Source organism: Rhamphochromis longiceps, linkage group LG23 (assembly GCF_057381845.1).
Source record: "Rhamphochromis longiceps isolate RC_006_pf linkage group LG23, R_longiceps_female_GT1.1, whole genome shotgun sequence".
NCBI classification, from domain to species: Eukaryota; Metazoa; Chordata; class Actinopteri; order Cichliformes; family Cichlidae; genus Rhamphochromis; species Rhamphochromis longiceps.
Window position 1 is genome coordinate 11,290,480 of NC_140578.1, and position 16,094 is coordinate 11,306,573.

At 43.0% G+C, this 16,094-nt stretch overlaps 2 protein-coding genes across 3 annotated transcripts in view; both read left to right on the forward strand.

The window, feature by feature from the left end:
* The first annotated feature begins 262 nt into the window (after positions 1-262).
* Positions 263-5,091, forward strand: sec22bb (SEC22 homolog B, vesicle trafficking protein b). Its single transcript, XM_085399084.1, has 5 exons — positions 263-457; positions 2,008-2,117; positions 2,254-2,414; positions 3,443-3,589; positions 3,720-5,091. Exons 1-5 carry the CDS (start codon positions 383-385, stop codon positions 3,872-3,874), a joined length of 648 nt encoding a protein of 215 aa, XP_085255210.1. The 5' UTR covers positions 263-382; the 3' UTR covers positions 3,875-5,091.
* Positions 5,092-13,522: 8,431 nt separating this feature from the next.
* notch2 (notch receptor 2) overlaps positions 13,523-16,094 on the forward strand; it is a 44,980-nt gene continuing 42,408 nt past the window's right edge. Inside the window, exon 1 of one of the 2 annotated variants that reach the window (XM_085398320.1) lies at positions 13,523-14,222. In XM_085398320.1, coding sequence (XP_085254446.1) covers positions 14,150-14,222 — 73 coding nt within the window. In that variant the 5' untranslated portion in view covers positions 13,523-14,149. The remainder of the gene's footprint in view (positions 14,223-16,094) is intronic. The other variant, XM_085398321.1, reaches the window with a different exon arrangement.

Below are 16,094 nucleotides of genomic sequence, written 5' to 3' on the forward strand. Positions count from 1 at the left end.
GACCTCCGAGGAGGTTCATGGATGTAGTGACGGAGGAGATGAAAGCAGACCACACGCTGTGGCGGAAGCAGCCAAAAGAAGAAAAACAAGATAAAGCAGCAAATTTTAATTTGAACTTAACAAAATCTAATGTAACGCATATAAGATTGTCGTAATTATATTCTAACAAATACCTGAAATTAATAAGTTTCGTATCAGGGACGGCGACGCGGAACCTTTGTGTCTGTCCGCCTGGTTCCGCGGCGGGATTTAGCTGTGACACAAAGCTATAGCGTTTCCGGCCAGCTCAGCGTCAGTGCTGCGGTGTTGTCAGTTTTCAGCCTGTCAAACGGAGCTTCGAGGAGCCTGCAGTGTGTGCTGAGCAGCGGAGCTTTTCGCAGAGATGGTGCTGCTGACGATGATCGCTCGGCTGGCTGACGGCCTGCCGCTGGCCGCCTCCATGCAGGAGGACGAGCAGGTGAGGATTATTAGTGAATGCTTGTATCCTGCACTAATGTTATAGTGACACGCTAGCCAACGTTAACCCGCTGCCAGCTGTCACGTCCGCCTTTAGAGCGCTTGTTTTCATCCAGATGTGGGTCGTTTGAGGGGGCACCGGCACCACCCCCACCATGACTTTCTGGTTTGGCGTGTGAAAGTTAATTGAGCCGTTTGATTTGCTGATAGGTGTCCTGCTGTAGGCCTGTCCTGCTGTAGGCCTGTCCACCTGTCCACCTCGTTATTTACCTGCCTGAAGCGACTGAGTCATCAGACCGCTTCTGCCACAGCTTTTTATTTCACGTCATTACAGCATCGCATAAGTTCAGGACTGAGATATGAAACTTTGACCTCTCAGCACCATATCACCCCATTAGTGCACTTCGATCTCGCATTGGGGGGTTACGTTTGGTTTCTAGAGTATTTAAAAGTAGAATGGGAGGCAGGCCTTTCAGCTTTCAGGCCCCTCTCCTGGATTCAAGATAAAGCATATAGTTAGGGCTGGAACAGGTGACCCTGAATCCTCACTTAGTTACAATAGGTGTAGGCTGCTGGGGGATTCCCATGATGCACTTGGTGCTTCTTAGTTCACTCACTATGTTTTTATACATCCCTCTGCATTTAATCTTTAGTTATTATTATTAATCTCTGGCTCTCTTCCACAGCGTGTTTCTGTCCTGTCTCCCTCCCTGAGCTCGGTTCAGTGGGAGATTTCTTCCTGTTAAAAGGGAGTTTTTCCTTCCCACTGTCGCCGAGCGCTTGGTCATAGTGGGTCATCTGATTACTGGGGTTTCTCTCTATTATTGTAGGGTCTTACAATATAAGACCGTCACCAGGCTGGTACTGATGTATGGCTGAAAGATCGAGCATCCATCCATTCATCTATTTGCTAATATGCCCATCTAGCTCAGGGTGGTGGGGAGGCTGGAAACTGACGTGGTTATTTGTCAGTTAGTAAGTGACTGACTCACTTTATACCTATCATTCATTATTACACTGGTTAACACTAAGTGACTCCAGTGAAGTAGAATCCACTCCCCACATTTTATTATTACCTGTAGATGAAATATGCCTGATGACGTTGGTGGACTTCTTGAAATGTTCAAATGGATGCCATTTGTAACATGAGTTGTTGCTTTTAAAACCTTTATGCTTGTGCTCGCCTTGACTCTAACATCTTTTCCTCCTTCTCTTGTTTGCTTTCATGAAGGGAAGTGAAAAGGTTTGTTGCGTCTCCGCTCTGTGCCTCAGCATCACATGTGTTTCTCAAACAACCACATTATCTATCTGTAAATTAGTGTCATCGTTTAACGTCCCGCCGCTGTCTGAGTATGTCTGTAAAACCCTCAGATACATAACGTGCTCAAATCTACGTTGCCTTCATTTCTTTTGGTGGTAAAATAATCACATTTGCTTCTAATTCTGCTGCATACGAGTCAGATTTTGATTAATTTCTGTGTTCTCTGTGCTCGATATCAGTACTTGTTTTTTTTAGTTTTTTTAAACCACTTGTGCTTTTCATCTCTTTAGCTGGGCCGGGACCTTCAGCAGTATCAGAGTCAAGCTAAGCAGCTCTTCAGGAAACTCAATGAGCAGAGCCCCACACGCTGCACTTTAGAGGCCGGTTCGATGGCGTTTCAGTGAGTGAGAATCCAAACTGTCTCAAAATAATCGTCTCTTCGTGGTTTGCGAGGAATTAAGCACACACGGATAGATGTTTTCAGTGCATTTCCTCATGCTCCACTCAAAGTACATTTTTATGTTGCTTTTTTTCAGCTATTGTATAGAGAAGGGAGTGTGCTACCTGGTGCTTTGTGAAGCCAGCTTTCCCAAGAAGCTAGCCTTTGCTTACCTAGAAGACCTCCAGGCAGAGTTTCATGAGCAGCACGGAAAGAAGGTCCCCACAGTATCCCGGCCTTACTCCTTCATTGAGTTTGGTAAGAAAAGACATGTAGTAGTAGTATAAACCAGGTTACATGTTAAACCTGTGCAGGAAACACTCGATCTGTGCTCTTATGACTGCTCGTCATAAAGCCACAAACAACAAATAAGAAAAATCCGATAAAAACATGTCCAGCTATCTTTGTGAGAGCCATCAAAGTGATCGGATTATGTGGAACTTAAAGTCTCACCTTCGTCTGTACCCCTTCAGAGGCAGGTTTGAGGATTGAGACTTGGTTTTAGGGCTAAACTTAGAACGAGGTTTAGGTTAGGGGGTTTTGGCACTTAGCTGTGATGGTTACATGTAAGTATGCAACGCTGCATACTGAGCAGAGCAGGCAGCAGAAACCTGAAAACCAATCATCCAAGCAGTTTCAGACTAACAGAGAGTTCTCTGATTATTTCTAAGATGCTGACACATGCTTATGTGCTTCTGCTGCTGGTGACTATTAATATTTTATATGTTCAGTGAAGTTGTGGTGCTAGGGGCTGATTTTTTTATTTCCTCCCTGCAGATGAACTCAGGGTGTAAATCATTGTGAAACCACACAGAAACCTCCAGGCTGAATACACTGAGGTGCCAGAAACTGCGACTCCTCTTAAGAGCCGCTTGATGTGTTTGTGGCTCTAAAAACAAGTCGGTCGCCACAAAGTATCCAAAATATGAGCAGCAAAAAAAGTGTTTACAAAACTCTGGGTTTTTAATAAGGAGTCTGTGTGTGAAACATTTCTGAATCACTTAAATTTAAATGAAAAATACTGATAACAGGAATTTATCAGAGGACTAAAAGGGAAGAAAAGGATCGGCTCTTGTGCGACTAGATCTGTTTAATAGGTCAGCATCAGCAGTCTCTCTGCTCTCATTCAAAGCTGGGAAATGTGTTTTCTATGAAATTCAATAAAAATCCACTTTAGTCCTCCGGGGAAAGTGGATCCTGGCAGTCAGCGTGTTTGTCACAGGCAGGGCTGTGAAGTAACTGAACACACAGAGCTTGAAATAACTGTGGGCTGTCTCTCTCTTCAGACACCTACATTCAAAAAACCAAGAAGTCGTACATCGACAGCCGAGCGAGGAGGAATCTGGGCAGCATCAACACAGAACTGCAGGACGTACAGAGGATCATGGTGGCGAACATCGAGGAGGTGCTGCAGAGAGGAGAGGCGCTTTCCGGTGAGTGTCTGTCATCTGTGTTCGGGTCAAACGGAGCCGTGATGGGAGTTTTCTCTGCGCGCTTGTGCTTATCCTGCTCCTTCCCAACCCCCCTTTACTTTTTTCTCCCTCTGTTTTCTCCTCCTCACAGCACTCGACTCCAAGGCCAGCAACTTGTCCAGCCTGTCAAAAAAGTACAGAAGCGACGCCAAGTATCTGAATACCCGCTCCACCTATGCCAAGCTGGCAGCTGGAGGTGTCTTTTTCATCATGCTCATTGTCTACGTACGCTTCTGGTGGCTCTAAGAGAGGAAAGGGAAGAAGAAGAAGGAGGAGGAGGTGCCGAAGTGGGAAAATGGGCTGCTTAGAGTCTGCAGACACTAAGAAAAGCTGTCAACTTCGACTAAAAACACAGGATTCCTGCTCTTAATAAGACTTTACAAACATGCCACCGCCCATTTTGTCCTCGCCTGTCCATGGATGTGTGCTCTGAATATAAATGATGTCATAGTACATAGTTTTATTAATAACAATTACACAACAATGCTCTCGTAGTAGCCGGGGATTTCAGATGATGTGCGAATGTGTGTGTGTGTGTGTGTGTGTGTGTGTGTGTGTGTGTGTGCGTGCGTGCAAAAAAAAATGAAAAGTTTTGTGAGTTTTCAAAGCTGTGTTGTGCTGTAACAGGAGTGGCTGATTGTCCACCTAATTTCATTTTTTCCTGCGCTTCCTTTAATAAAATAATCATGGCAGTGATGCACAGCATATCCATTAGTCTAAGAGATTTCAAAGACATAGCATTAATATTTTTAGGATGTTAAATCACCCCGGCAACGTAATAGGAAAAGATATCCAAGTCAGCTGTTTTTTTTGTTTGTTTTTTTTAAATACTGTGTGGAAGCCTGCAGACGCTGTTTGACCTGATTTAATTAGCCAAGACATGTGGGATGATGGTGAGCCAATCAGTGACTGTACAATAATTATTGAGTAAAATACAAACTGTGCTCGGTGGATCACTGAAGGTTAATATTTAAAAGCTTATTATTAATGTTTGCATGGTTAAATAAGGAGTAGGTCCAATGATGAGGAAGTCTTCATGTCATGTAAAAGTGGCCTTTATTATATTCAGCTTTAGCCCTTAGAACTGCCTTTTTTTTTAAGAGTGGCTTTAAAATTGTAATATTTCCAATAAATGAAAGCTCCATGTGTGCGTGTCTTGATTCTGAATATTATATGGTATATATTAATCTCTATCTCAAATACTGAGTAACTTCAGGTGATGAGGAATATTACATTTAATCCCAATAATTGTTGTACAGTCTGGTAACCCTCAGCCGCGTGACGCCACCATGACTGCAAGCAGGCGTTCAGAGACATTTGAAGTTCAGCAGGCTCCTTTTGTTTTGTAAAATTTGTAGACTTCATTTAAAGCTGAGAGTCGCCGCTGTTCGCTCTCAGCTGGAAAGGAACCCGCCTCTTTTCCTGTTCTGTCTTCTCTCTATGAATAAAGTCTTTTACACTCAGGCGCTCGGTCTGTCAGAACACTGAGCTGAGCTCGTCGTCATCATGGTAAAGCAGCATGCATGGAGTCAACAGTGGCGTGAGATTTGATCATGTGGTTTGTGTACTCATGACTGCCACTTTATAAGGCACACCTGTCTGATCAGCCAATCACATGGCAGCAACTCTGAATTTAGGCATGTAGATGTGTTCAAGGTGACCTGCTGAAGTTCAAAATGAGCATCAGAATGGGAAAGAAAGGCGATCAAGTGACTTTGAAGGTTAGATACTGGACATTGCTGTATATGAAGCATGTGACAAACGTTCTCTTTCTTTATCAATTGGAGAACCTTAAATTTCCACACCTACAAAAGTTTTTAGCTGTTTGCAACCACCAGCAAAGACTGGCGATACCACCCATGGCCAGCAGGTGGAGCGCTGTGCTCGCTGATGCAGTTCCGAGTTCAGTCCTGAAATAAACTTCAGCGACTGGTGTCCCCCTGTTAGTCGAGCTCTAAATCATGGGTTACTGTCAAAACTGATGGGAAAATACAGGTTACGCCTTTGGGGTGGAAAAAAAGAAAGAAAAAGAAAAAAACTCGACAGCTATGCTTGCAGGGACCTGAAAATGCAACAACGTATAGCAGCGTAAGCAGAGCATTAGTCAGAATCTTGAGCTTGAGGTAAAACAGGAAATGTCAGAAAGAGAAAAAAGAGAAGCAGCAGAGTAGCGTGCCAAACACAAACCACAGGGCACAGACTAACCTTTTCACCTCTCAAGGGAAGTGGGTATTTGTGAGTTTGGCCTCAGTTGCCATTAACTTATCTTTGTTAGCAATCATGTTCCACTAAAACTGCTTGAAGATGCTTGTTTTGTATCTCTTCCCTTTTTCTTTATTAACGATCACAGCCCTTTTGTCTCAGTGCTTCTCTACGCTGCTCTGACTGTTGGTTTTGCAGCCCTGTCAGTTTTCATCGTGTCCTGTTTATTCGTGATTGTCACCATATCTTCTCTGCCAGAAATCCCAAGCTACATTCAGTGTTTAATGCATAATCGAACATTAAAGTTTATCTAAAAGTTGAGATGTGCCAAACTTGCAAAAAAAAAAAAAAAAAACAAGCACGAAAACACACCAGAAGCCAGAGCAGCGGTGCAGCCGTGGTTTTTGCACTGCATCTGGATTCCCATCACACACTTACACTAACTGAAATGTCTTGCTGGCCACCGATACTCTGTCACCACGTTAACATAAATGCGTTCTCGCTTCCTCTGCGTTCACTCTTTTTCTTCAGAATTAAGACTTTTTTAAAAAAATTAATAAATTATTATTTAAATGCACCTAAAGGCGAGCATCAGACAGGTGAACTACGAAACACGGTGTGTGTGTTATTCTGCAGGTGCGTCCCTTTCACAGTTTTTAGAGAGAGAATAGCTTCTCTTCTTTCACTCCATTGCTCTATCTTTCTCTCCTTCCTCTCCAGGTTACCATAGCAGCAGTGAGTGTGTGACAGTCATGTGAAAACGAAGCTGATTGGATTAAAATACTTTGTGTGATCAGAGGTCAGGAAAATAGCACATGTACAGAACACACATAGTCTGACTTTACCACACACACGCACACACACACACACACAACTGAGACATGCTGAAAGATCAGTTCTTTCAACTGATCTGACTTTTTTTTTTTATCAGTTCTGTGCTCTCTTGTCGACTCATATTGCCCTATCTTGATTAAATTTCCTGTCAAAGACACAAATAGAACTAAGACACCGTCCACCCACTCTCGATTTCTCCCGAGACTTTAGTGATCTTAAAGAAACAGGGCATTAAAGAAATGTGACCTTTAACTTTAGTTAGTTTGTTCAAGGGTTGTGCAGAATGAAAGAGATTGTAGCGTATGAAAAATGAGACAGCCAAAGTTTCAGTCATGTTTCTAACAGAGTAACCTAATCATTTTACCTGATGCAAACACCTGATCGCTATCTCTGCCAAGGAAATATTTTGTGTTTAGTTTGGCTGGTTATTAGCAGAGTAACACAAAACTATAACTAGCAGTGATGCTGAGCCCAGCTTTGAGTGAATAACTTCTCAATTGATTTGGATCTTTTTTTTGTTTTGTTTTGTTTTGTTTTGTTTTGTTTTGTTTTTGTTTTTTGGTTCCTTTACAAATTGCAAAATAGGGGGAAAAACTCTGACATTTTTATGTCATGTCATCAGAAATACATATCCTATGAAAATAGGGGGAAAAAACAGGATACGTTTTCTTGATGTTATTGAAGAAACATCAAAAACTAATCTGGATCCAGACATCATTCTGCTTTCAGTGACCCAGTTCTTGCACAGGTATATAGTCATTTCATGATCATTGTTTCCTTCCTGTTTTCCATCTACTTGGTTGGTTGTTTTGACCAAAGGTTTAACACAAAATGCATTCATTTTATCTTAAAACTGGTTCTGCACCATGTAGCATTATTTACATGTTACTTTAAATTACATTCCACTGCCTACATTTACTTCCAGTATAATTATTTCTTGTAAAAACCTGACTTGTTACTCCCTTATTCTAGCCTGCCTACTTTTAAGTACCGTATTTACATTGTAATTACACATGGTAGCGCAGTGCTTAGCACTCCTGCCTCACAGCGAGGGAGTCCCGAGCTTGAAGAAGTTTGTGCAGCTTCCTTCCACAATCCAAACACATTCAGTGATCCCACTTCAGATGTTATCCGTCCATACAACGGGCATTTGTTGGCAGAAATCAGCCCCATAGATATGGGCCAGTAGGGGCCTTCTCCACCTACTAATTTGTTCAGAAGGTTGTTATCTTCCATATAGATGGAGGATCACTAACAGGAGGATGGGAAGATTCCAGAATCAATCAGTGGGGTTAGATCAACTGGTGATTCTAAATTCCCCATAGTGAGTGTGAACGGTCGTCTGTGTCTCTGTTTTAGCCCAACGCCAGGCTGATGACCTGTCACGGTGTGTCCCACCTCTCAGCACTTAGTCACAGGCTATATTATGAAATGTTACTGTGACGCTACAGCCTTCATTATTTATTATAAATACATGCACAGAATTTCTCTGAGATCTGTTGAACATTTGTTCAGATATAGTCAGTACATTCAGAGTACACAGAAAGGCTCGTCCTTCACAATTAAAAAGAACTGGGAAATCTGATTTCTCCAGTCAATCAAATAGTAATAGTTTGTAATGAAGTGAAAGCAGAATTCACTCTCATAACGTGCCTGCTAGTCACCTCTAAAGGCCATAATATAAAACATATTCCATCAAACTTCCCACCTCATCCCAGTCTCTTCCCCATCATCCTCTTGCCTCACACTCCCGTCTTAACCAATCAGACCAGAGGGAAGCTGCAGAGAGAGCAGCTGTACAGCAGAGGAGCGGGTCATAAAACGCAGAGGGCCGAAAGAGGAAGTAAAGGGGCCTGATGAGTTATTGCCCTACAAACGTACACACCGGGTCCTGGGAACCGGGAACTTCTCACAGGGGGTCAGCGTGGACCTGCTGGGCCCACTCTCCACTCCGTGTATGCTTTACCACCTTATTGTAGACCAATGACGAGCTCTCACATCTTCCCAACGATAATACTCCACGTCCATTTAGAAAAAGAGCAAACCTGTAAATGAGTCGTAAATTCTCTTTTGAGAGCATAAAATATTTATCCTGAGTGTTAAAACTGCCTTTTAGGTTTATAAAAATGCGGCTTAAACAAAGACGGGAGTGGGGGGTTAAAAAAGAGGAAGCTCAGCCATGTTAAATTTAATGTCAATTAATTATTGTAGCGATTAAAAATGATTTATGATGATGTGCTGTGAGGTACACAGGTATCTCAGTCCCTTCTTGACTCTCATTCATCTCTCGGATATTATTGTCGCATGCATGCAGTCCTGAGCTGTGACTGTGAGAAAGCCTGCTTTTTAGTGGCTTGTGACTTTATGATGCACAGAACACTGGAAGATATTCCACACACACTCAGTTTTGCACTCACTATAACTTTCAGCATGCCACTTCAACTCAAAAATAATATGGTCTGTGCATATTTTGTACACTCAGAGTGGAGAAAATGCCCTACAAACAAAACCCATGTTTCTTGTGAACATATGCTGTCGCAGAGTATGAGTTGGTTACTTCAGCCCGTTAGTTGGATGTTAGATTAGTTTGACTCACACGCACCCCTGGGCCTGGATGACCGGGACATGACGGATGAGGTTTGAGATTTAGGTGCCTGTGTGTCTATGTGTTCCTTCTGACATTACTGTGTGTGTCTGCGTGTCCCTGTGTGCTACGTGTTAATGCATTAGGCGACCTTGGGTGGGAGTTGCTCGGACTCAGTTTGCCCTCCCTGAGACCTCTCTCAGATCAACATATCATCAGCAGCATAACGGGTGCAGTTGTTACAGAGTCTTGGTTGCAGAGGTCCAAACTTTAACTTTTATTTTTGGTTTGTTTCTGACGTTTAAAATACTTTTACATTTATAAAGATTTCACAGTTATGTTACATAAAAGTGATATGGTGATATCATTATTTTGGTTCAATCCCAGTGCTTCAGCGTGAGCTTAATGCAGTGTCACACAGCATTTTTATATTTTTTCCACAGCAGATTACATTCGTTTCAGTTGTACTTCCATCCGTCGCCTTTCTGAAGTGCAAACTGTAGGAGGTGTCAAAATTAACACCAACCTACACAAATACTAACGTTTCAAATATTATTCCAATCTGTGCTTCTTTGTGGCTAAGATGTTAGATCCTTGCAGTTGCTCCGTGATTGCCTGCTTTTGTTTAACTCTTACTGTCTGCAGATGACAGTAAAACTATATTCATCCCAGAAGCCCCGTTTTAGAAGACTGAGGGCTGTTTGCTTTCCACAAGTGAGAATTCATGTGCATGTGCGGTGTGTCCGGGGATGTATTTAAAATCCTATCAAAGTGCTCTAAATATGTGTCCTACTAGTATTTCTCAAATGCATTGCAAACCCTCGTCTTTGTGAACTTGTTTCGCTGCATTAAAGAAACAGAAAAACTGTCCTTCGTGAGTTGAGTTAAATCAACTCAATAATGCTTACATATAGAGCTAATATGCCAGTTTGTCTCCGCTCTTTGTGACTTGGGGAGTTGGGAAGAATGGTGCTATATACGTGTACTTCTGGGCAGGCAATATAAACCTTGCAGGGCCCAGATGACACTGCTGGGGCTGTTATTTTCCCACAGTGCAATATAAATAGCCTGCTAGTGTGGGGTGACGGTGGGCACGCTAGGACGCTCACGGGAGGATCCCATCCACACGCAACAGCACATTCCCGTCCACCTGATCCTGCCAGAGCCCCAGGTCAACTTACAAGATGTGTTCTCATACGCGTGCATGCATCCTTCCTCCTCACACCTTTCCTTCATCACCTGTTTCCTCACCCTCTTCCTCTCGTCGGAAACTGAAGTTTCTGCCCACATCACGCTCGGCCACATCGTGACTTCGCACTCTCTGACTCTCCACCTTTGACCGCCGTGGAACGCTGTGACGCACACATTTGATCATACACACTATCTTAGTTTCTCACACAGAGCTGATCACAGAATAGCAGGTCAGCCACTGCCAAACGCTGCACTAGTATAACTTGTTCTTCGAAACCAAAGCTGAAGACTGCTAACAGCTAAGCTGCGTGTGCTCACTAACTGATTCATCAGCTCAATGAGAAAAAATATGAAGCCTCAGCTTTATCTTGATGAGTGGTTTAGTCAGAATAAATCGGTTTTGAGTGATTACGAGTGTTTGTGAAATTACACTTAGTATGTTGAGCTTGTCAAGATGTCCCCATCTTAAAATTTTACAACAAAATGAAGCCAGTAAAAAAACAAAAACAACTTCCACTGGTATGTTTACTTTCTCTAGGCAATCCCATGTCTCACCAAGTAAATGATTACACTGATTCCATGCTGATCTGAGACCCTTTTCGACTTACGTGGGCATTATCTGCCTCTTTGTTGACATTTCGATCATATAACCTCAAGTTCACACAGTAAAATTATTTACAATGTTTAAATATTTTGAAACCCTTCTAACAGATTTATATCTCTCTGTAAATAAGATACCATGTGGAGTCTTATCTTGTTGACCCGACGAGTGGCCAATCTCCATCAAGGAGATCTGAAATCTGAAGGATCGCTCTCATGGCTGACGATTTCATTGTAACCTTTAAGACAATATATCCACAGGTCTTTTATCGTCTGGAGGCACGCATGTCACACACGTAAAGCTGTCTGCAGGCTGTCTCTTTTATGGCAGTCAAAGTGGGTCAGTCAGGTGATAATCAACCTTAAATATACCCCCTCAGCTTCTTGTCCACTAGATCTGCTTATACTGTGAAGATGACATTAGATAAATGATGCTTCCTGTGCAAATGTGCATGTGTCTTAACAAAGGCACAGAGGTCACGAGAGCTTCATACCTACGTTCAGGCTCATCTCATCAAAGCCTGCACAAAATGCCAGCTTGTCAACACTCTCAGCGGAGCTTACAGACTGCACTGAGGTTTAAGAGTGCTGTTCTCAATAATGTAATTACACAGTAAGTATGAAGCATATAGAAGCATCCAGAACTGACATGCAGGAACCACTTCAGCTATGCACAACTGTTGATGCAAGCAAATCAGCTGCCACAGCCGAGTAATGAAAAGTGTATCGATGCCTGCCTCTACTAATTATAGAAAGGCATCATATACACACTTCATACTATCTGCCACCATCAAACATAAAGGCAGTGTAACACTCTTCTTGAATAACAGGCACCGATTTGGTTTCACATGGCTGTCACGCTCGGGAAAGATGGCATGTTTATGGTTAAGGGGAGTGGACAAGATCACGCACAGGCTGTCCCTGGAATAATCAGTCATGACTATCTGTCCCCTGTGTGCAGCACAGCTTTTCAAGCCGACAGCTGGAGTCACCCTTGACGGATGAGTTTCAAATCGGCGTGAAGAGCCCAAACACTGATGAAAGTGTCTCTCACCAATGTGGCAGGGCCTCGTGGCTCTGAGCCAGGCCAAGGGTAGTTAAAATTCAAAAGACTAATACTCACAAAGTTGGTCCGAAATGTGCTGCATGAAAGCTGAAGCGCTGGCGAAGTAACTACAGTCTTTTGTTGCCTGGTAAACTCTTGATAAACAAGCGACCTGAGGCTGGAGCTGCTGATTAGTTTCAGAAAATGTGGTTTAAAACATCAGGGTGGCTAAGCTTTCTTTCGCTTTTTACTGCTTTCTCTGAAATCATGCCAAACTTGTGTGTTAACGCATTCTTTTCTCAGAGTAATGGCAAGGAGGAACCAATCAGTGTTTTCTGCTTATGAGGCACAGCCACACCCTTTCTCACTCCATCCTTCCTAAATTACAGAAGCCCACATCTGGGGTGACGTCATTAGGACAACAGAGCTGCAGACAAAGTGAACCTTTCATGTGATTTATATCACTGCTAGCTTTAATGTGACATATGATATTTATAAGAAATTCTGGATTTCACTAATGGCCTTTAGTGACATAATGAAAGAAATGTGAATGCAGAAGAACCAGCAAACGTGAGACGGGGTTTGTCAATAAAAACAGCTTCTGACCAAACGGCGTGTTGTCGTGCCAACACCTGACAGCCAACCACGCATGGAGAGCAAGAGCTTGACATTGGCCGCAGCAACAAAGGCATTGTCAGTACGGACCCCTGAGGAGATCAATTTGCTCTCCTCTGGTTCCAGGCCTTTCAGCAGAGTTGAATAGAGGACAAAGGGCCGCTGGTGGCAGCAGGAGGCTTGGCAATATTTCTCTAATGGGGTGTAAAGACAAACAAATCATTGGGATGAGACACTGCTTTGTTATTGTGATGAGCCTGTGATTTACACCTGGATCATTCCTCCTGATAGGGGATGAGTCTGGGATTTCTGTGATCACTAACAGGTTATAAAGCAAGTGTGATGGGCCTGTCTGAGCACGGAGGAGTGATGAAGCTTCCAAGAAAAACAAAGCAACAGTTTGAAATCCCCAAAGCATTTATTGGCTTTCAAATGTTTTCCTTGTGGTAGGTAAACATGTAGGCGCCTGGCTATCTGTGTACCTGTAAAACTTGTAGCTTCTTATGCAGCTCTTTCTGTCCAATGATATTGATTTTAAATGAGCTGTAAAATTAAAATCATTTTAAACAAGCTCGTATATTTCTTTTTAAAAGTCACCTCAAATGTTATGACACACATTATTAAAATGAGGGAGGGTGGCGTGCAACAAAAAGTGTTTTTGGAGCTCACTAGAAGCCACTGTTGATCCACATTCAGTCTTCGATGTTTTACCTTTTAAGTCGACATTTCTGTTCCCCAAAAACACCTGAAAAGCGCGGAGGTGCTAAGCCCGGGCAGAACCGCAACGGTAACGAAGAGCGCTGCTTAAGTGTGGGCGTTCACAGACGTACCTGGAAAAAACGTGCAGCACCCGGGGAGGAGAAAGAAAAGAGAAGAAATCATTGAACGGGTTAATTTTGAGTCATAGCAGACTTCGAGAGAAGTAGAAAAATGAGAAAAAAAAATTCCTCCGCCGCGGCGACGCTGAGAGCGAAAAACATCTAAACCCTCCTCCCGTCTCGTTCCCGAGATAAAACAAATATCAAGCGACACTGTTTTTCTCCCTGTGGTATAAGGAAGCTAAATTTGGATTTAAGCCCCGTGTTTTCAACGTATTTTAGTGTCTTTTTAAAGCTCCGCGATAGACCCTCGCGGCGTCCGGCGGAAGGATACGTGGTGCGCTTCTTCTGCGGTCGTGCCTCGAGTAAGCGCAGAGAGGTGGAGGAGCGAGTCGCTGCCGTGTGCGACAACAGAACTTTAACTTTATGTGAGTTTTAAACGGTTTTAATGAGACAGGTCGTTAAACACGTACAGGGGAAAAAACGTGACATGTTCAGAGTCCGCGGCTGATCTCGAAAGTCTGCTTTTTCCCGCCTGAGCCATCTCCTGCCAAACTTTCTGAGAAGCGACGAACCTCCGGGGAGACAGCTCAGCTTCGGGCTGGCGACCTTATGTGGATTTTACAGAGAAAATGGAGCAGATACCCGTGTTCTCCCCGGGGAAGTCGCTGGCCTTTGTCTTCTGCTTCATCCAGGTCTCTTTAGGTAAGTTTGGCGCTGTGGCGAAACCGTGGTGTGTTTTAGTCACCAGCCGCTTGCCATCACGTTTCGTTGCCTCTGCATCTGCGGACACACTTAGCATCTCTTTACACTAGCTAGTTAGGTGAGGTCAGTTTTAACCTGTTAACTCTTTAAAAAAATAACCAAACAAAAATAAAGTTTTCCTTCGGCTAGCTTTAGATCGGAGGTAAGCTATGGAAGAGGTTTTAATCGAAGTTTGAGGTGACTTGGTGGGGGTTTTCTGGGCTCCTTCGTGGCCTTCTGAGACACACGCTGGGTACCTTTTACTTTGAGTGGACTCTCCTGTGCTCATGGTCGCTGACTTTGTATTCGTTAGATTTAAAATAAAGAGAACGGCTTCACACCTCCATGTGGACCAACTTCTTCCCCTGTGCCTAATTCAGGGCGTTATGGTTTAGTTAATGCGGGTACTACGGCCTAACGCACGGCTGTGTCGCACCGCTGCCCAGATGTTGAGCACCGAGCGCTGGAGAAAGAATTCAAAATGGACACTTTATCTTGTTTAGACTGCTCAATTAACAGAGTTGTGTCAGCACACACTGACGGTAATACGCTTTTCAGCATTTGGGGGTTAAATGTCATGTGAGTGTACAGTGCGGTTGTGTGTAAGAACTGAAAATGTTAATGAAGTTCCCAGGAATGTACGTGCAAAATACATCGATGTACATTTTTCAGTATAAATGGTAATATCAGCATCCCCTACACCTGTCTTTTATTCAGTTTTTCCTAACCAGTAAATTCGTCTTGTTTTTTGGCCACTCGCTTATCTTTAAAAGCAGTTAAAGTCTCTCTTTATTTGGCTTAAAGCAGCAAAATGACTCTGGCTGGAGGTCTACCACAAAAACAGACAGTGATGCCATTTTGGTTGAAACGCAGTTACCGAACTTATTACCTGCTGGTTTGGTCAAAGTGATACCCAGGTAACAACAACATAACAGTATTGGCATCGCCCAGTTTTTTTCAGGTTATATTTAAATGTATTTTACTGTTGTTTTAGAAAACAGTAATGCTTTAAATATAACTGAAATAAGGTTTGTTGACAATGATTTGTGTATGTAAACACAGCTGCATCGTCTGGTTAAGATAAGATGCAGCTCATTGGTGAACATCACAGGGATGTGGCTGGGGTTAGATGGGTTTACCTTCATTCTGAGCTCTTCTGTGGTTATGTTTTGCATCTATAGATGACCCTGATCCTTGACCTTTGGTGTTTCTTTTTTTAATCAATGAAGTTTTGTGATTACTGGAGATTGTTTCTGGGCTTTTACTGTGATGTGTGTGTTCTTTTTTCTTTTTCTTTCTTTGCTTAGTTAGTTTCAGTGGTGGCTCCGAGAGCCATGAAAATACAAAATAACCTGCTGGCCTTTGTACTCTTTTTACATCCTTTACATAAAGAGAGTACAAAGGCGGGGGAATTGATTTCTGTCCCACATGTTTTTCTAACCTTTCAGCCCAGAGCTCCAACACTGCTCTTCTCTCTCACGGTTTTTTATGGATTATAGGTGACTTGTGAACAGTGAAGTTACACAAAAGGAAGACAGACAATGTAAAAGTGCTGCAGGCAGTGCAAGGAGAAGCACAGGAATGTTGTTGGTGTTTGACATTCCTCCCTCCCTCTCTGTTTCTCCCTCCCTCTCTCTCACACGCTGTTTGCACCACAGTCAATCGTCCTAGTTTTTTATCTCGTTTCTTGCTGGTAATGAAGCTGCATAATGTCTGGATGCTGTCTTTGCCGCATCCTTTGATGCGTGTAAGTCAGCTATTCATGTGACAGGATGACACGTTAAAAGATTTTGATCGTCTCGATAGCACGAAGGTGGTTTCAGGTTAGTTAAT